This window comes from Scophthalmus maximus, chromosome 20, assembly GCF_022379125.1.
Source record: "Scophthalmus maximus strain ysfricsl-2021 chromosome 20, ASM2237912v1, whole genome shotgun sequence".
Taxonomy (NCBI): domain Eukaryota; kingdom Metazoa; phylum Chordata; class Actinopteri; order Pleuronectiformes; family Scophthalmidae; genus Scophthalmus; species Scophthalmus maximus.
In genome coordinates this window covers 14,673,393-14,694,005 of record NC_061534.1, presented here as the reverse complement: position 1 = coordinate 14,694,005, position 20,613 = coordinate 14,673,393, and the positions used below count along the sequence as shown (strand labels likewise).

The following is a 20,613-nucleotide window of genomic DNA, read 5'->3' as shown; positions in this document are numbered from 1 at the left end:
GTGTAGAGGAAGGTAAACAAGCAGAAGTAGGACGTCTGCTCCCCCGTCCAACCTCCTCCCTTTTTTTTTGGTCTGTAGAGAATCTCCCTGTCGACCTCTGTCATGCGTGCGTGCTGTCTGTTTGTGTTGCTGGATTCTGCCTCAGACAAGGGGAAGTCAGGTTGTGGGGGGATGGGGTGGAGCTTGTGTTTCCATGGAGGCTAGAAGGTATCAGCATTATCAACCCCAGGTCTGACCCAGATTTCTCTCCCTTTTTTTCTCTTCTCCAACCACAAGTGTGCGCTCCACCCCCTCCCCCCCTCCAGTTCTCTCCGCGCACACTCTGTTTTGATCACATATTTTTGAAGGGAAGTGATGGGAGTGGGGGCAGCCGTCCCCCTCAGGCCTCCTTCATCCTGACACAGTGGGAGATACCAACAGATCCACAATCTTTATCTCTAAAGAGGCCACTGCAATATGGCTAATGCTCTAAGTATTGACCCCAACCCCCCATTTCATAGCGACGAGCCAATACCGATCAAGCATTCGCATAGCAACCCCCTGTAATGAATCCCCTGCAGTCCACTCCTCTTTTTGAGAATTAAGGCAGCTTGAGATAATGGGACTAGATGTCTGTGTTTACATGCATGCGTTGCCCTCGTACATCTGCACCCATGAACTCTTCACAAGTAGTCGCATATCAAACTGAAATATTTATTTTCTTACTGATATATGTGGATTGTTTTGACATATATATTTTTTTGATTCTTTTTTTGTCCTTCTATATGCATTTGAAACATCTGAACTAAGAGAAACAATGTCCAACTTATTAAAAGCAAATTAGAGTGATGAACAGAAAGTATTTAATTGCAGTCATTAAATTTGGATTTGTCCTCTGGATATTTTTGATAATTATTCTATCCTGAATACTTTGCCTAAAAAGCCGACAACCTCACAGATTTACCCTTGCATTTGAGCAAGCAAGCATACACGCACGCATGCACGCACACACACACACACACACACACACATGCACACACACACGTGCACACACACACACACACCATGATTTCATTAGTCAGCATCTGTCTACAGTGTGTTTGACAAAAGGACAGGGATAACCTCATCTTGCCATGGAAGGTTCGGCTTTTATTGAACCTCAGTCCACACAGATGGTGCGGATGTTTTCAGTCGCTGCGATTACACAGAGGACCCGCAGTCCAACTGGGGCTGTTATCTGGTAGACACACACACGCAGACACACACACAGTATGCCGCCATTAGGGCACTTTTCCGAAGAGGCTAAAATGAGGAAATCAGGACGTGTTGGCGGGATGGCGTGAGTCATAAGGTTTTTCCGGTGTTTCTCGCACACTATGCTTCTTTGTTGTTGTGCTACTTGGCCGTGCCTCAGGACTAATTATCCCTCGTAATCAACTTAGCTCATGGAATCAGGTTTAATGTAACGGGCTCACTCAGACCAAAAGAAACGCAGGGCCGCTGGACCTAATGAACCAATGGAATTGGCCCTTTGACTTAGTCCCCTTTTCTCTCGTCCACGTTGTCGGGAAGGTCATTTTAAAATATATCAAGCAATTTGTGATTTCAGTTTATTCCCTGTGAGGATTTGTTTCTTTTCATTGCCCAATAGGAAAGTAAATTCAATTTGAAGAAATTTGAAGATGTCTCACAGGGTCAGAGAGAGAGAGAAGGGCAGAGAGAGAAGGAGAGAGAGAGAATTATGAGAAATTGAGGTCTAACATTTAATACACCAAATGATTCATCAAGAAAATAGCTGCAGAACAGGTCTGGCTTGAGGACAGTAATTATTGATCACCAGCTGCATCGTTCAGCATTTTTCATACAATTGCAAAAAAAAAATTGTTTTTTAAACTATAGTGGTCCACATTCTTTGCCAATGTTTAATCAAATCTATGGCTGTAGCACTACTTTGTAGCATTCCTATCACCTCATGAACCACTCGCGGCACTAATCCATCAATAATCCTCTTCTGTTGCATTGGTGTAAACATGCACAATGCTTCGGTCAAGTCATCGCAGGGCCATGCAGTAATGCCTCCTCTTCCTCTTCCTCCTCCTCCTCCTCCTCCTCCCCCTCCTCCCGCCTCCTCCCCCAAATTCCAGTCTGGAATAATCCATAACTCAGTGGGAATAAGGCCCAGCTAACAAAAGAGACTGGGGTGAGGCTGTGGTCATACTGTCAACCAGTATTTATAGACATTTCCTATCAGGAAGTTTTTCAACAAGACATGGATTAATGTCGAATCATCAGATACATAACCAGCCTCACGTTCACAACTTGTAATCACAGTTAAATGCAAAACTGCAACAGTCATTTTCAATACGTACAGTTCAATACTGTACGTGGTTAAAGTGAGCAGCCTGATACAATCTGACAGTTGGCATGTGACTGTGAGTGGATGAATGAGTGAGTGGGAACCAGGACTATAATTAGAGATGGGCTGAGAAGGACATGGAGTGAGATACTGTAGACAGATAGATCTACCTAGCAACAGTGCAAACACCATCACGGAGGAGAGGCGTGTGTGTGTGAGAGAAGGGGTGCGGGCAGGGAGAGTTGGATGGAGTGCACATAGACATTACATTACATTTTTTTAAAACACATGCATAATTTATTCCAGCAGCACTTAAGCATGCCTGTTAACATCATGTACAATTTAGATTCCATCAGTGAGTGAGGGGCTCAAACAACAAGGCAACTTCCCCCGACTGTTACTAGCTCTTTGAAAGTAATTAACACTTTATAATATTTTTTATGGTAATATGAAATATGGATAGTGGAATAATGCATTTTGAAAGATATTTGAACATCCGTCCATCCCTTATCTGTACCTTATTTGGTACAGGCCTCAGATCTCAGTTAGAATATGATATATTTGTTTTTTTCTTGTTAGCGTGGGTTGTTTTGTGTGTGTGTGTGTGTGTGTGTGTGTGTGTGTGTGTGTGTGTGTGTGTGTGTGTGTGTGTGTGTGTGTGTGTGTGTGTGTGTGTGTGTGTGTGTGTGTGTGTGTGTGTGTGTGTGTGTGTGTGTGTGTGTGTGTGTGTGTGTGTGTGTGTGTGTGTGTGTGTGTGCGTTCGTAACCACATTTAATTTTGAAATTGACAACAATGGTCTTCATTTACACAAAGGACCCTGGAGGCATATATGTACACAATGTGCACTCAAATCCATCAGAGCATGGTGCTTATTATTATTATTATTATTATTATTATTATTATTATTATAATTATGTGTTGCTGACAGAGATGCACTGTCATGATGAAACTAACGTGACATGCTCAGCTGTAGCCACCCAGACAACACAACAGTTGCCGGGCTGCGAGAAGGAATAGCACAGGGTGATATTTTCTTTCATCCATACACAACTCTCTCCAGCATACAAGTCACTTCCCCCCCGTCTCCTCCTCATACTGCACTCATCTCATGCCACTAACACACACACAGCCAGAGTCAAAACGAGGGCAACGGCCGCATAAGAAAAGCACAAGTTGCTTCTGGTGACTGGTTCTGCATGCATACTCCTGGGGTGGGGGGCCGATGATTCATGACCTGAGGAGAGAGGGGAATGGAGGGGCAGCAGCAGAAAGCACTCTGCTGGATTGAATGGTTGTGCTGGATGATCCTTTGGCAGGTCCATAAGGGCAGTGTCCGGGAAATATAATGGGAACGGTGCACTAACCATCTGTGGGCTGGGGCTCTTTAGGAAAAGAGACTGTAAGAAAAAACGTCTGACAACGCTGAACTCTTTGTGCCTACAGGAATTTATCAAAGAAGTATCAACCCAAGAAGAACCCACGAGAAGAGGAGGAGAGCAAGTGAGTCAAAGAGACCCGGCACACAAAATATATATATTTTTAAAAAGGATCAATACCACTCTCATATCCGTCTGTTAAGTAGAAATGACAATCAACAGTCGATTAGTTTAGCACATTAAGAACAATATATATATGATAATCAATAAAAGTATAATATATAAATATATAAATATAAATATATATATATATATTTTGACCGATGTATCGGTATCTGGAATCTTGTACTCCCAAATGGCATCGGCCCCAAAAAATCCATATCGGTCGGTGTTATTACTTGACAAGAATAAATTGAATAAATTTGAACAAACACAAAACAAATGATAATACAACTATGCAGCTAATTAAAAATTGTAGACCCAGATAAGTTGGAGTAAATGGAGCTTTTAGTGGCCCCTGGGCAGTTGCCCGGTTGAATCTAGTCTTGGTACACACCTTAGGACCATATTCATTTGACGTTTTTCGACCATTTTTTTCAACCAGACACAACTTGATGATTAGTGGGTGTAGCCGTGTATTTAATGGACATACGAGAGTTGTGTCGACCATCTCATTCTACTCCTGAAAGCAAGTCATTAAAAACCAAATTGTAACTACTACTACTCCTGCTATTATTACTACAATTGCTGAACAAAATGATTGTATTGGCGACCAATGCTGTCTTTCCTCTCACACCCCTTCCTGTGTCCCACCAGGTACACCTTCTGTCGAGCCTTCCTGACGACGCTTAATGAGTTAAACGACTATGCGGGTCAACACGAGGTCATAGCGGAGAACCTGACATCGCAAATCATCACCGAGCTTTCGCGCTACCTGCAGGAAATCAAGACCGAGAGAAAATCGGTGAGGCGCCTTTATTTAATAATATATCTCTGTTGGAGTTGCACTCTTTACATATCCAGTGTTTTTTTTTTCCTAACTGTCTGAATTCTGTCTACATCATCTCGTCATTTTCGCCCATTTAAGTGCTTTAAGTTAAATATTTTGTTAAGACGGCAGTGCGTGGATTCTGTTAAGGAAACGGACACACTGGCATACAAGACATTAAGTAGCCCGCTGCCTCCATCCTCTCCATTCTCCCTCCACTGAGGTCATCGCTGAGTAAATATAGATGCACCCAGAGGCCTTGCCAGGAGTGCAGAACGTGACTGAATGAGTCTTTCTCGTGGAACAAAGTCTCTCTATCATTACAGCCTTAATATATCCTTTTTAAGCCAACTTACAAAAATAAAAAGGAAATTGGTGCACCACGCGCTATTCCTAAAAGGTTGAAGTCACTTTCCTTCCTCGTCATTAGAAAGGGATTTGGAAGAGAGGTCGACCCGCATGTGCATGGTTCATAGATAACAGCGTAGTGCCCATGACATCCCACAGAGCTGGTGAAGGAGCAGACAGAAAGCTGCTCAGCTGGGAGGGAAAAAAAGTACAGAGCTGAAAAATGTGTCATGGACTCTTGTGTCACAGAAGTCCAGCTGAGGGAACTGGAGTGGAAAACCAAAAAACCAGAGGGCTCAAAGGCACAGTGACCTTTAAAAAAAAAAAAAGAAGGTCTGAGTATATGTTCAAGTGCACAGCTGGTGACATCTCTGCCTCAACACAGGAAGCCCTGGGTCACATTATTAGTGATCAGTTTTGATTTGAAGCTGGGTGTTAGTTGCAGTAAACGCATGAGAAACGGGGGGGATTTCCAATGCTTCTGAAGGGGGATGGGGGGACTTCTGGCTGTAGTTTGGCTTGGCTCGGTTTGGCCTGAGATAACAGCCGTCTCTGTCTACTGTCCAGATTCGTCTCTTGTCATTAGGAGGGTCATCGGACAGACCGCCGCTGTCCGGAGGCTGCAGGATGTCACTCTGACACCCCTCTTCCTCCTCACTTCTCTGCACTCGTCCTCTTCTCTTCCTCTGCTCCGTTCATCCACGTCTCTTCTGTTCCCCTCCCCTCCGTCCTCCTCATTATACCCACATAGTTGTCTCCGTCACAAATGTCGCACTCCCTTGTTTTCTCAGTACTCTCAGCAGTTTTTTTGTTGAAGCTGATATTGTGAATAGCTCGTCATGTGTCTCGGCTAGAGAAGACCACAACAGTGTTCATTCTGTTAGACAGTGTAGGGGGTGGGGGTGATTATGACCCCATAAATTACAGTATATTGTGTGAACAGAGGATTCTTTCATCTGATTGCATTGAGCAAATGGTGTCTCTGACATATTCAGAATAGTGTCCTTGTTGGGTAAATATATCCCATGAAGCTTTTATTTTTTTTCCCACTTGTGCATGAAGGGAACTCTCATGATGTCCAAGGCTACTGGGAATAGCAGCAACCCCAAGCTACAAAGAACAAGACCTTCGTGAAAGCTGGTCTTTATTTATAAAAAAAAACATTATGGTTCAGAGCAGTTCGCACTGTTGACTAGGCCTGTCATGATAGCTATTTTTTGTTGTACGATGTATCGTCCCAGAAATTATTGCGATGAATGATATTATCGTCATTTTAAGACAATTTTTTGATACTGAATTGTGTGAGCTTGCAGTGTAGGCCCATTGGTTGTTGGAAGTCCTACGCGATTTGTGTTGCTGCTGAGAGAAAGTTTGGACTTGAGTTTTGGCCTCAGACAAAACTAGCAATTTTGAAGACATGGTACCTTTAGAAAAATACTAAGAAATCCCTGTTTTCTGACATTTTATGGACCAAACCAGGAAATTGATTCATCATACGACGAAAATAGATGAGATACACTTGATGAGATAGAAGGCCTACTGTTGACTTTATTCTTCACCCGATCTCCTTCACTTTGTCTTACTGAACATATTTAGCACCTAATGCTTCCTTCAAGGTGTCCTATTGCACTGGAGCTCAATTGTTTTGTAAGTTGCTTTAGATCATAGTAAATGTAAAAGGTTTCATAGCAGATCTGTCTATAATAATACTGTTACAGAGAGCGTGGTATGATATTCTGTAAGGCGATTGCGATGCGGTCATGCCTCATGACTTCCGAAGCCTCCTTTCATTATTTCCCCGCCGGTTTCATTCACATGCATTTTTAAGCACCCACTCATTTTGTTTAAAGTTTTTTCGGTTGTAGCTTTTTTCATTCGCGTCTATGTCAGACACAGTTATGCAGGCAAACCCAGACGGCGGGATTAGAAGGAGGGCCCGGGCCTCCTGGGTTTTATCGAGAGCTTATCGGACAGGTACAGTCCACTCTGCAAATCCAGAATGGGGGAAGAAAACAATAATACCTCATTAGTTTCCCATGTGGGCTTTTTGTAACCCTCCCTCGCCTCCCTTCGCTGTTTCCCCCAAGTGAACCTCTCGCTGAGCTCGGCCTGGGGTGGCACGGGAGGTGAGGCCAAGAATGTTGACTTAAACGATTTCATTTCAGAGCGCATACACTTGTTTTTTTACAAAAGTGGAAGCTGGTTTTATAAGAGATTTATGTGTTATGCATGTTTTATTATAGAAAATAGATTATTTCCTATCAAAAATATATACATTCTCATATGCTGTGCATTGCTTGTTTATACTGTACTTAATATTATAATGAGTGAGCATTAAGAGCAGGCAGAGTTAATATGGGATGAAGAGCCTGAGTCTCATTGGACTGTGATTGTGCAGAGGAGTCATATTAAGGTGTTAGCTCTGCATACTGATACCCTTAAACAATCTGTAAGACCCCCCATGACCACACATTTGCTGTAACACTTGTAACATGAATGTCACTACACAATATTTACTGTGTGTATCAGCGTGTGTTATCGGAGAAGTCCATGTTCAGCCACAGCACAGGAGCACATAGTGATACAGTATCTTCTCCCTCTCCTCTCCTCTGTTCAACCATCCCCAGCTCAGGCGCTCGTCCGGCTGCTCCCGGCCCCGAGAAAAAAAATGAAGCGCTGCATTTACAGGGAAAAGTCAGCTGAGAAACCATAATGCGCTGTAAAATAACCGTCGGTGGGTTTTTGGCTGAGGATACTGTCTCGTTTGTCTCTTTGAGAAGCGGAAAAGAAAAGATACAGGCGCTGTGTGAGAACAAAGCGTCTCTCTGGAGTGGCCTCACATGCCTTCTTGTGTTGAGAGTGGAAAGACAAATAGGAAGCTGAGAGGAAGAACTGAGCGTTGGATCCTCCCATAGCCGCCGAATGCACACGCCAATCAAAATAATGACTTCGGTATGAATAACTAATGCAATATCGCTCAGTTTGAATCATCACCTAATAGTCGAAACACGAGGAGAAACGTCTCGCCGGAGCTTTCATGAGGTTTCATCGTCTCTTTTGTCTCTAGATCTCAGATGAGTTGTGGCTATATTTCTGGTGCCTTATGATTATGTGTGTTGAAGTCTGCACAGGACGTCAGGTGCACATTCCTCTGAACCAAGTCACGTCGGCGAACGACTAACAGACCCTGCTCGTTTAGGGTTTGTGCGCGCAGATGCACAAAACAAAAAAACTTTACACGTGTGCAAAGGTTTTGTTCCTCTCTTATTTTTCAGACACTTGACTCGAGGATGTTTGTTTCTTTTACCTCTTGTCTTTGTTTGGACCAAAGTGTGGTTTACACCTATCTTCGTAGGGTCAGCAACTTGTGGTTGGATCAATATTACTACGTTTTTGTTTTAAAAACGCATAAACTGTTGCTACGGTTACGCCTGCCGTCCACACTACGCCTTCGTTTTAGAGTTTTAGTATTACAGTCACCCGCACTGCTTCCTGGTTCTTATCAGTCACAACTCAGCTACCAGTGATGAAGGCAAAACGTTGCAAATATCCACTGTCAGTAACAGTTCCACCTCGTCGTCACTCCAACGGAAGAAATCCCTCATTTTACACTCATTATTGTTGTTTAGCAAGCAACTCTGCAGTAAGCGACTATGTTTTCAGGTGTGTCAGTATAGACGGTGGGTTCAAACTGATGCTGAGTTAAAATCGACACGTTTGTGTGTTGTAAAACGCCATTTAAAAAAGAAAAAGTAGTAGTATCGATGTAGCCCGTGGAGTCCCACAGGGTGTATGTCCCACTCAGCCCCACCAGAGCACGTCTTTCCCACCTCAGCTCAGTCTGGCACAAGGATGACGCTGAAAAGTAGCAAGGCAGACGCGGTGGGGAGTAGACCAGGGAGACGGGAGACCATGCTGGAGACACTGATTCACTCACACTCGGAATAGGAACAACGTTTGTGTTTGTGTGTGAACAGCAGGATTCTGTTTGTGGTGTTGAATTACGTTGACTGAAACCTGTCAGAATGAGATTCTACAAAATCACAGTTTTATGTTACTTCATCGTTTTTTAACTTTTTAGCCTTTATCCCCTTGCCTTAACTAGCATGCACTGGACTTACCTTTTTTCATTCTTCTTCTTCTTCTCTCGCTCTAACGAAACCCAATTTCCCGCATGGATCAATATCTGATTCTGGTTCATTACCACATCTATGTTCTTTGTATTCACACATGACGTGGTTCTGTTTCGAGGCGTTTGGTACCCGGTGCACACAGTGCCTGACTGCAGGGCCTTGGCTTGAAGAACTCCTTATGTCCATGAAGATGTGTAGTCACAGCACACAGGGCATGGCCTGCTTCATGCTATTAAGCAAATATTACATCTGCCGGGTCTGATCTAATGTGTTTGGACCGATAACGATCATATTTTTTCCAATCCCACTTTTATAGATTGATTTGGTTAAAGTTTGGAGTCAAGCATGTGAAAGTGTGATAAGGCTATAGAGTTGTTTTTTTGTCCTCTCGCTGTCTTTTAACTGGGTAAGTGAGAGTGGCAGCTCCGGGTCACCTGTTGAAGGAACCCAGACGTCCCTGACAGCGTCGGCAGCCGCTCGCCGTTACTGAGAGGGATGAGTGGAAGACAGACAGGGGGTGTCTTTTCTCTCTTTTCTATTGCCGAGCCAAGTGCTGTCTGAGAATTCAAACACAGCGAGACCAACGCTGCGGAACATCTGCTGCATTTAAACCTACATCCCAGATGGCCGATGACTCTGTTTGAACCTGAACGAGCTCCCGCTCTCTTAGGTCCGGTTTGGTCACAGCAAACAACGACGTGGTCAGGAGAAGCTGAATGTGATGGGCCTGTTCGGGTGAAGGGTGTCAGCCGAGTTTGTTTATCTTCGTCGTGATGGAACGCTTGTTGATGCAGACGGAAGGAGACTTGGAGATTTTTCAGATATGTTGTTATGGAGACAAATATTTGGTCGAAACAAGAATGCTTCACAGTAACAATGATGTCAACCCTGTCTGGTGCGGTGTGTGTGTGTGTGTGTGTGTGTGTGTATGGTGAAAGGGTTTTGTGGCATCTTCGCTGCGTCTTATCATTGACATTTTTAGAGTTCGTCATTGAAACGGTTGCACCTATCTCACAGGAATTCGAAGGTCAGGGTCTTCGCAGCAGTTAAAATAAAAAGGAAGAAGAAGCTGCTCTCGATTGGTTTGACAGGACGTCGCCTGCTCCACACTGTTACGTTTTCTGTTCGAGCTCAAATACTTCCTCCGAAACACTGGAGCACTTCCTAATTTTACTCAGCTTCCCTCTGAAACAATTGGGAAATGAGAAGTGCGACTACACTTGAGGTAAACCCATGAGCACATTCTCACTAACCGCTCTCAGGTCCAGTGTTCAGGTGAGATTTTCCTCGAGGCCTCCTGCATCAGTCTTCCTTTCACATCTCCGTGTGTGAGTTCATACGCAGAATACTAAGGAGGTCCTTGTGCCGTCCGAGCACTGAAGCACAAGCAAACCGCTTTCTGTTCTCTCTAATGGTTCTTCATAAAAGGCTTGGGTCCGTTAATTCATCGATATTCAGCTCAGGTTGTGTAACCAGGGGATACTTCATTAATATTCAGGTGTCATTTGCTGTGGTTCTTTTTTGGATTTTTTTTTTTAGCTGATTAACTTGACAGCAGGCAACAGAGGAATTGTTTGCATGTGTTATAAGCAATCACAACTCTGATTTGAACCAACAAAGCTTTGGAATTAGCACTCTGTGTTTGAACATCCAGGGGATCGGGCTGTGGAGGGATGTGCTCTGCCTCCGGGCCGAGAGTCCTCTGCTCTCCTGGAGTGTAACAGGCCAACCGAGGCCTGTTACAAAACCACATGGCGTATGTGTGCATGTGTTCAGATCAGCTGCTGCCACCTAGCCATGTCACAGTTTATATATTCCAGAATCCGCTGTGGCCTGCCGTCCTCCCTGTATAGTTTACTGTAGCTGGCTCCTCATGCACCTCCATGTTTTATCTGGTGGTATGTTTACAGTGAGCTTCTTGTTTCATGTCCAGCCACTGTTCATACTCTTACCAGTTAGTTTCACTGTTACTTATTCTACCTTCATACGTTCTCAGTCTAATGATGACTGTGGAGCAGAAAGTCCCGGGGATCACCAGTGGTTGTTGAAACTTTTACCACAAATGTCAATCTCATTGTGGCCCTTAAGAGAAAACGTTTTGGGAACTCCAAACTTGTCATACCATAGAACCATTACCACCTTTTGCACTGAAGCTATTATGTGTATTTATGTGTTTATATTTTTGTATTTACCATTATTGACTGCTATCTGTAAGCCAAATCGTTCCTTTTAGGACACTGAAGACGTATTTTTACTTAACTATTTAAAGAATTGCATAGATTCCATTGATGTTACTTATACTGATATCATGTAATTACTGAAATGTACCTTGAATCAATGGCACGACAAAAACCTAGGCTCCATGCTCTTTACAGGACATGTGATTTTTATAGCTTCATAAAACAGCGTACGCTCTCTGTCTCTAACTGTTTCCCTTGGTCACCGTTGTTACCTCATCTCCGGTACGTTTGACCTTTTTGATTTTGGTGGAATCTTTTCACTTGGTGTCTTCTTTCAGTGGTTTTTTTTTTAATGCGTGTTAGTTTTAAACACAGCCCTTCTGCACCTGTGTTGAACCGGTGGGATCTAATCTGGTTGCTCTTTAATCAAACGGACGTATATATCCATCTGCTGGTGCCTGTACAAATCTCTGGGCGTTAAGCCTGCAGGGTTATGCCTTCAGGATTTTTAATATAGTCACAGCATAGTATTTATTTGGTTTTATCCTACTTCCCCAGTTCACATTAATACCTTCCTGTCACAGCGTGAGTAATATTCTTGGTGTTTAACGGTACGGTTGAGACTCTCTTCCCCACTTGCTTTAATTTATCACCCTGACTATGTCAAGGTCAAGTTCACCTGCTTTTTAAATCCCTCTCAGCTTGTAAAGGGACTGTTAATATTTCTGTGTTCTCTTTCCCCTTCTCCAGCACTTCCACGATGGGCGCAAGGCACAGCAGCACGTGGAGAGCTCGTGGAAACAGCTGGAGTCGGTGAGTGTGTTAATGTGCAGTGTGCAGCATCACAGTGGTTCATAAGTCGCTCCAGAAACACAAAATCAAGAAAAGGCGACAAGGCTAACTGCCCCTTCATTTTTAGTGGAATGTTTTAAAAATTACTTTTTTTAAATTTAAATGATTTGCCACACTTACTTAAGATAGGTTCAATCTATATCAATACATTTAATTTAAGAGGTACTAAAAATATGTGTTTTTTGTCCACTCACCAAAGATATTTTGTTTACTGGCATAGAGGAGCAAAGAGACCAGAAATGTTCAAATTTAAAACATATTTTTTCTATTATCAAAATAGTTGGCGATTAATTTTGTACCAATTACTTATCGATTATTCAATTAACTGTTGCAGCTCTAATATAAATCCAGGAACTTAGTCATTAACTTTTAAAGTTAATAAGTCAACCAAAGACGATATAATCTGCTGCCGGTGATATGTTGGCCGGCTAAAGACGAGAGGCTCGCTAACCTGAAAGTTTTCTGCATTGTTGTTTGGCATTAAAAAAGAAGGATGAGAGGTAAAACATTTGATGTCTAACTTTGTTAGCTCAGATGACTGTGGGTGTTTTGCCTTTTTTTCCAAAGTGAAACCAGCTATCAGAACCCAAACCTAGTTATGAAATAAAAAGTGGTATAACATTGTATTCAAAGAGAACGCTATACACAAGACCACGGTAATTACATTTTCAACATATTAGTAGTAGCTTTCAGTTACTGTAAGTATTCATCAAATTAATATATCAAACACATCAAGGCCCACCACTGCACGATAACATAATATAAACCTACAGAATATATAAAACTGTGCAGAGATGATCTATTGACCTTTCTCGCTCAAGGCCTTATCTTCATCAACATCAGTGGCGTGTAATTCAAAAGCACATGATATAACAGGGAGGAGCCCAGTCTTTATGAAGTATAATATAATCAAAAAATAAGGGGGAACGGTCTGTAAATGGAAAAAAAGAGAGGGCTGTGTACAGAGCCCTGAGGGACGTCCTGTTCTGTCCTCAACTTCGAACTGTGTTTCCTTTCTTTTCGTTGAAATGGAGGCAGAGCAGACTTTTAGACGTGTATGACTAATACACACAACCGGCATGACATGAAGATGAAATTATAGAATATGAATACGGTTTAGATGAAGCTACAACTAACTTTTAGGGCATGTGTTATCGCATAATGTATGTTTTCCGATGACCGAGGTAAATGCGGATTGAAAGACAAAGCTTCCCTGAAAATCAGTTGAATCATTCGTTGCAGATCAAACTCTGTTTGATATTACTGTATATACTACTACATCTACTACTAAGAACTAGATAAGAGCAGGCCCCGGAGAGTTTGTCATGTGTTTTAGCGGTGGAGCTAAAAGAGAGATTGCAAAGAACACCAGCTCTTATCTCCGCCTGCCCCCATTTGGTGGGGAGAGAAAGAGTGCCAGAGAGACGCAGGACCGCCTCGTCCTGCAACTTCTCTGCGCGTTCAATGATCCCATTGTGTGTGCACGAGGCAGATAGGCACAGTTCAGAGTGCACACCGGCCCAACAAATACTGATTGTTCGGTTTCAAGGGGTCGAAAGAGGGTTGGATGAATGCTTGTTTTTCCGCGCACAGATGACCACTATGAACATTTGTTTAATGTGCAGACAGCAGACTTTGACAGACCCCGCGGTTGTGTCGGTGACATAAACTACCCCTCTGTCGCTCATAGAGCTGGGCATGAAATGTATATGACGTATGCATACATGTTATGACGTCTATCACAATGCTTGTGTAAAGGTCAATTATATGGTGCTTACTGCTACAGCTCATGGCAGGATTCTACTGATTTAATATCTGTGATCACATTAAATCTGGTTCTCCCTCCTTTTTTTTAGTGTAAAAGACGATTCGAGAGGGACTGCAAAGAGGCCGACAGAGCACAGCAATACTTTGAGAAGATGGACGCTGACATTAACGTGACTAAGGCTGACGTGGAGAAGGTATGTGTCATCTCACGCCTGTGCAGCGGCCACCGATCACAAGAGCTTGTCCCATACTTGCTTAAAAACAGAGCTTCCCTGTCGATTGCCTGGCCTCCCTCACTCACTCACTCTCCCAATCAGCACCCTCCACAAGCTTTTTCCATCTCTTCCCCCTTCCACCCTCCCCCCCAGGCCTGATTCCTGTTTCCACTGAGCTTCGAAAGACAGTGAAGATTGAGTGACCGTGCGTTCGATGCCAGGGCCTGTGTGTGTGTAAAAAGCTGACATTGTCTCAGCAGCGCAGTGATCTGCTGCTTTACAAAGCTGATAGCGGCACCGAGTCCTCATTATCACTGTGGCGCAGCCACCAGAACACTTTGTGGGCCTTAGCAACAAAGAGGAAAAGAGGACAGTGTGTTCATGGTGGTGCTTGTGTGTGTTTATGTGGATATGCATTGTACCGATACACTTCGGCTTTGCTTTCTCTCTATCTCGGTCCGTTTTTTGATGTTTTTTTGCGGCGATACGTCCCCTTCGATAAATCAACGCACGCAGCGAACAACTCTTAAGACTCGTACACCAGAGCCCCTAGGGGCCCCGTAGCTGACGTCACTTCCTGTTGTCACAGCCACTACGAGCGCTCAAAATCTCCTTTAACCCACACAGCTCCCACGCCCGCAAGGCATCATGGGTCAGTGGCGCGTGCTCCCGCTGCCTCATCAGCTGCTGGAGCAGAGCTCGGGCTCCGAGTTGACACAGTTCAGACCCGATTATTATGCAAATGCAGGCTTGAATAAAGAGCCTTTCTGCGCCCTGGACTTGCAGCCAGAGAGCTACAGTAGGCTCAGGCGAACACTGAACTCGACTCGAAAGAACTCGACACAGCAGCTCAGAATCAAAACAAAAAAAAGGTCTCGGAACAAGAGTCGTGTTGTCTCTGATTACAGTTGTTCCATTTATTGAAGCATGAAAGACTCACACTTCTCAAGAATTCTGCAAAAGGAAGAGAAACAACATCTGCATTTTTTTTTGTTCTCATTTACTTAGTGTCACTGTTTGTGTAAAGTGATCGTGTAAACAACTCTTTAATATGCTGGATGCGTCGCTGAAAACTCTCAAGGACCATACTGGTACTTTAGGTTTGTTAACGCCAAAATGGGCATTCATCACATTTCTATTGAATTAAATGACCCCGTTATTTTTCCTTTTTTTCTTTCTGTGCCATTCTGACCACTGGTTATAATAATTTGCACTCCATTCCTTTGGTGTGGAGAAGTAGAGTTGGAAAAGAAAAGACTCAGAGAAAAGCTCTTGATATTATTTAAGTAAGATTTAAGTTGAGTCGTTCGCAAATCTGCATAATGAAGGTGATAAAGTTATGACCCATAGCGAGAGTGTGGCTGAAAAATGCCCAGGCTGGACATTTTCACAAATGTCCTCTTAAAGGTGACATATTATGCAAAAATCCCTTTTTTAGTATTTTTCTGCACATACATGTGTTTTTCTCTGGAGCCTTCCGGCTCACAAACGTGTGAAAAAAGACCACCCTGTCATTTTTTTGTGAGCTGGATAAAACCTTACAGTCGGGCTCTGAACAACTGGTTCAGATTTCTCTCCCGCTCTGATGTCACAGTTGGACTCTTTGGGGTAACTCCGCCTGCAATCTGAGAATCTACACTTCTCTGTTGTGACACTTCCTACAGGTTTTGAAAGCGGTGAACCAATCACAACAGACTGGGCCAGCTGGCCAATCAGAGCAGACTGGGGTTTATCGGGAGGCGGGGCTAAAATAAATCCAGGCGTTTTAGACAGAGGGTGAAAAAAGGACCTGCAAAAATGGACAGTATGAGAACACTTTCCCCTTTTCTGAACATTAGAGCATGTAAACCTTTTCAAGTGTTGACCCAAATTTAAAGTATGAACCTGAATATGAGCATAATATGTCACCTTTAAGGTTTGAGCGACAGAATAGTGGTGGTCAATGATGTGATATCTTACTCTCCGATAAGCCTCTGATTGATCCTAGAAAAAACTCAATTCTTCAAAAAACATTTTTTACAAACAATAAAGGTGACAAAAAGTCAAATATTAGCTTCCTCAGTTGTTATTCCTTTCTGTGTGGGCGTGTTGACCGACCTCAGCTCTCCTTTTTCGCCCACTCGCATTTCCATTGTTCAGAAATGAACAACTCCAAACAGAAAAGACTGAATCCATCTCATATCAGTCTCTGTGGCATAATGATTAAATTGTTGTCCAACACACAAAATTATGTCTTTCTGACGTTTTCCCCTGGTTGTATTTGTTAGTATCAGTTCTAAAGACTGTGTGCTCAGTGTTAAAGGTTACTTTATATATGTAGCATATAGACTGTATACTGTAGATGTACAGTGCCATTGTTGCTTCCTCATGTTTACATTTAAACAATGTTAATAGTCACGTGCTCCGATGTTTCCCTTCGCAGAGATGTATTCCGGCACCTCTTTTACAGCACCTCTGAGTATTTAAATGTAACAACCTCAGCTGAGTTCGTATGGTGGTCATAGTTAAAGCCTCAGGATGTGAGTAGGTCTGGGGCAGACAGATTATATGCATGATGGGAGAAAAAAAGAAGAGAAGAAAACATTGTTTACACATGATTATGGGCATAGTTGTGTGTGTGGCATTCTGCAGCTGAAGGCCACTTAAGAATTTGATGAGTAACAAGTGAAGAAATAACTTCCTTTAACCATCTCCCCATATGTACTTGTCACTGACAATTAACAAGAAACAGCCAATACAGATTTATTTTTTCCAGGAGTTTATTTTACATGCGGCGATGTGATGAGGTCTCCCGTTTTAATGCAGAAGAGCTGCTGTTTGTTGAGCTGAGGTCTTGTGGTTTTACCTCCTCCGCTGCTTCAACGGTTGCCTCTTCACTTCTGGCAAACAGAATCCCTCAATTTGGGGTTTGGATTCACAGCCCAGATATCCACAAAGCCTGCTCCACTTCTTTGAGGGACCCCCCTGGCCCACACACGATACACACACTAATGCACACTTGACAGATTCCACAATTGTGGAGACCCTTAGTCATAAAGCAGTAGAAAAATAACACTCTTCTGCATTTACTCAAAGCACAAGGCAGCGTTTCTTTCTTTTTTTATACCAGTCATTTTATGTTTAGTTACTGTGTTTGTTAACCCAGATACCAGCTTCCCCTTTTCACTGACGACAGGCCCGGGGGTTCAGGAAGTGCTTCTATGGCAACTTCTTGTTTAGCTAACAAACTTTTTTTTGTTTGTTTGTGTGTGTGTGTTTCTATATTTATTTTGTGCCATGCCTTGAAGCGAAGTTCCCTCAAGGTAGGTCCAGCGGACGGCGAGCCTGTTATGTCTGTGGGGTCGCTCACTGTGTCTCACTGGGTCTCTACCCAGCCTCAACCAGATCCCTGTAAAAACACGCCCTGTCCTGTCTGCCCGTTATCAGTGGCTTGCCTCTCTGTCTCCGTGTCACCCCGAGGTTTCTATGTGCGGTGTGAAGAAGAATTAGACGGGCGAAATGCTGATAGACAGAGTAGGCGCGAGTAGCAGCGGAACGGGTCGTATCCAGGAAATGAAAACAGGATGTGATGCGGCCGCAGGCGCGTCAGCTCGACTCAAGTCTTCGTTTGCCGCCAGGTTACCATAGCGATGTTTCTTTATCCTTTATCATTTCTCAACAAACTCAGAGCACTTTGCACGCACCTACACCAGTGCAGCACATCATCCACGTTTTGCATGCTCACAGGGCTGCAAGATTTTAAAACAGCTGGACTTGCACACGTGCTTTTTAGCTTTCCCCTGGATCCCTTTTCTTTTTTTCGTAGGCTGTGACTCTTATTTTCCACCGAGGTATTATCTGTCATCCCTGCCAGATGTAATGTTCCTTTGTGTCTGAGGAGCATCTAGGCTCTGATCTCCTATTTTTTCTTCTAATATATAATTTATTACTTACCCATATGTGTGTGTGAGTGCGAGTGTGAGAGACTTAACTCTTGCCTCAGCTGTGTGGAAGCCCTTGGATGAAGTCCTTTAAATGTTCCCCCCCCCCAGGACTATGACAGACCGGGGTTATGTCCCCTCTCTTCTGCCCCTTGCAGTTATTTGACTCCAGGTTTATTACATTTTTTTTTTATTCATCTGCATCCGGCAGACCAAATGCTGATTGCAATCACAGGTTCATAAGGTGACTCTTTGTTATAGACGAACCTATGAAAGGGCGATTTATATGTGGACCGGCCTCAGATCTAATGGAAAAGGGAAACAGATATGAGTACTCAGCTACATGAACACACACACACACGCACACGAAAAGGCACACACACGCTGTCTCGCTGAGATAATCTCATCTCCATCTGTTTGCCGGGGATCTGTAATAGGCTTCTCCTGCTGCGTTTCTGACCGCCCGCCTTCCCTCCTTTAGACGCAACTAGCTTAAAATAATCAACATTATCAACAGTAAAGATGGGCTAGACTGGGCGGGCTATCCAAATCCAAATCCCTCCTCTCCGCCGCCAGTGCAGGCTGTAATCTATCGTTTTATACCTTTCATGTTCTGGCCTACTTATAGTCCAACGCCAAAGGCCGTTGCTGCCGGCCCGACTCGGATGCGTAGCTGTGACGTGCGCGAGCTCTGTGTTTATGTGTGTACATCAGCATGCATGAACACTCGTATGAACAAATGTGTCAACACATGTAGGATGTTATGCTCTAGCTGTGCGTGTGTGTGTGTGTGTGTGTGTGTGTGTGTGTGTGTGTGTGTGTGTGTGTGTGTGTGTGTGTGTGTATAACCCATGTGTGTGTGTGTTAACCAGGGGAACACTGAGGTATAGTGAGCAGAGCGTGTGTGTGTGATGCGCATGTTTGTGTGATTTGTTTCTCTCCAGGCACGGCAGCAAGCTCAGATGAGACACCAGATGGCTGGTGACAGTAAGAGCGAGTATTCCTCCTACCTGCAAAAGTTCAACCAGGAGCAGAATGACCATTACTACACCATTATCCCCAACATATTCCAGGTGAATGCAGCCGCATCGCAAACAAATGACGCGCTTCAACCGATACGGCTGTTTCTGGGCGGATTTTTACATTTCTTTCTTTCAAAACTCTGTGCAAATCTATCCGAAAGTGCCGACTGTTAAACAGTTGGCCAGAAAGGTGCATTCATGTGTAATCATTAGTTAGCTTGTGAATTCCGCGCTGTTTGCTGCCCCCCCCCCCCCCCCCCCCAACCTCTGAGCCAAACTACTAAAAATACATTCTCAAAATCTGAGAAACACTGAGGCCAACATTATAAAGAAAGCAGCTATTTTGTGTGTTGTTCATTTTGACAGATTGTGAACTTGGAATCACAGAGTCAAGTGATTAAGGAAATAAAAAACAGACAGAAAAGAGATTTACCAGATGCTCATTATCAATAGCTCTTGTTATTCCACAGTGAGTGTATCAAGTCGTGCCCACTCAAACTTCATCCTATTACTCTTTTGTTTTACGTGTGGAAACTTGTGTGCCCCCGTTTCGATGCAGAAACTTCAAGACATGGAGGAGAAAAGAATTGAGCGGATAGGAGTGTGCATGAAGACGTTTGCAGACGTGGACCGCCAAGTGCTGCCCATCGTAGGGAAGTGTTTAGATGGCATGACGAAAGCCGCCGAGTGCATCGAGCCCAAGACGGTGAGTAAACTGAATGAGATAAAAGTGCACACACCAGCGCGCACACACACACACCAGCATATTAGTCACTCAACGAAGCCGTCAGTCACAACCCACACACCGCTGATTAGGCTTTCACTTAGGCAACAAATGTGCTGGAGGGTCGCTACCAGGCCCGGACTGGCCATTGGGAGCACCGGGAAGTTTCCCGGCTGCCTGGCCCGCTGGCCTGAGTTTTTTTTAAGTAAATCTTGTGAACGCAACGCAGATATGACTGACAGTGAGTCTGAAAATTCACTTAATTTCTTTGAAGAACACAAAACATTATAGTGGAAATTAAAGGAAAATAATAATAAAGAGCGTTTATAAAAGTTAATAAAATAGAAGCTACTAAGTAGAAATAGAAGCTGCTAAAAGTTTTCAATGGAAACTTCTTTCCTCTTTTATGTAAATGTGGGTGGTGGTCAGTGTCCATACAACACATATATAGGTTGTAAAGATATTAATAGTGTTTAAGATTTAATTCTTTACTACAGCACACAATTGTTTACTAGTATAGTATAAATATCTAGCCTCCTAAATGTATATCAAAGTTCACCAGATTGATGGATTTTACTTTGAAATGTACAAAATGTTCTTCTAGGGGAGCATGCCCCCGGACCCCCGACAGGGTCTGACATCCACCCACATTAGTCTCTCACAATCCTTTGGGAAACACTTATGGACTGTTAGCTTTAACAAAACTACAGATTTCTCTGAGTTTGAACATTGTTGGAAAGATATGTCATCTA

At 43.4% G+C, this 20,613-nt stretch overlaps 1 protein-coding gene across 22 annotated transcripts in view; it reads left to right on the top strand.

The window, feature by feature from the left end:
• Nucleotides 1-20,613, top strand: part of LOC118284711 (formin-binding protein 1) — a 59,132-nt gene that overhangs the window by 18,836 nt on the left and 19,683 nt on the right. For all 22 annotated transcript variants that reach the window (XM_035607654.2, XM_035607657.2, XM_035607653.2 and 19 more), the window contains exons 3-8: nucleotides 3,780-3,836; nucleotides 4,529-4,676; nucleotides 12,112-12,174; nucleotides 14,070-14,174; nucleotides 19,060-19,188; nucleotides 19,697-19,843. In XM_035607654.2, the coding sequence (XP_035463547.1) occupies nucleotides 3,780-3,836; nucleotides 4,529-4,676; nucleotides 12,112-12,174; nucleotides 14,070-14,174; nucleotides 19,060-19,188; nucleotides 19,697-19,843 (649 nt within the window). The remainder of the gene's footprint in view (nucleotides 1-3,779; nucleotides 3,837-4,528; nucleotides 4,677-12,111; nucleotides 12,175-14,069; nucleotides 14,175-19,059; nucleotides 19,189-19,696; nucleotides 19,844-20,613) is intronic.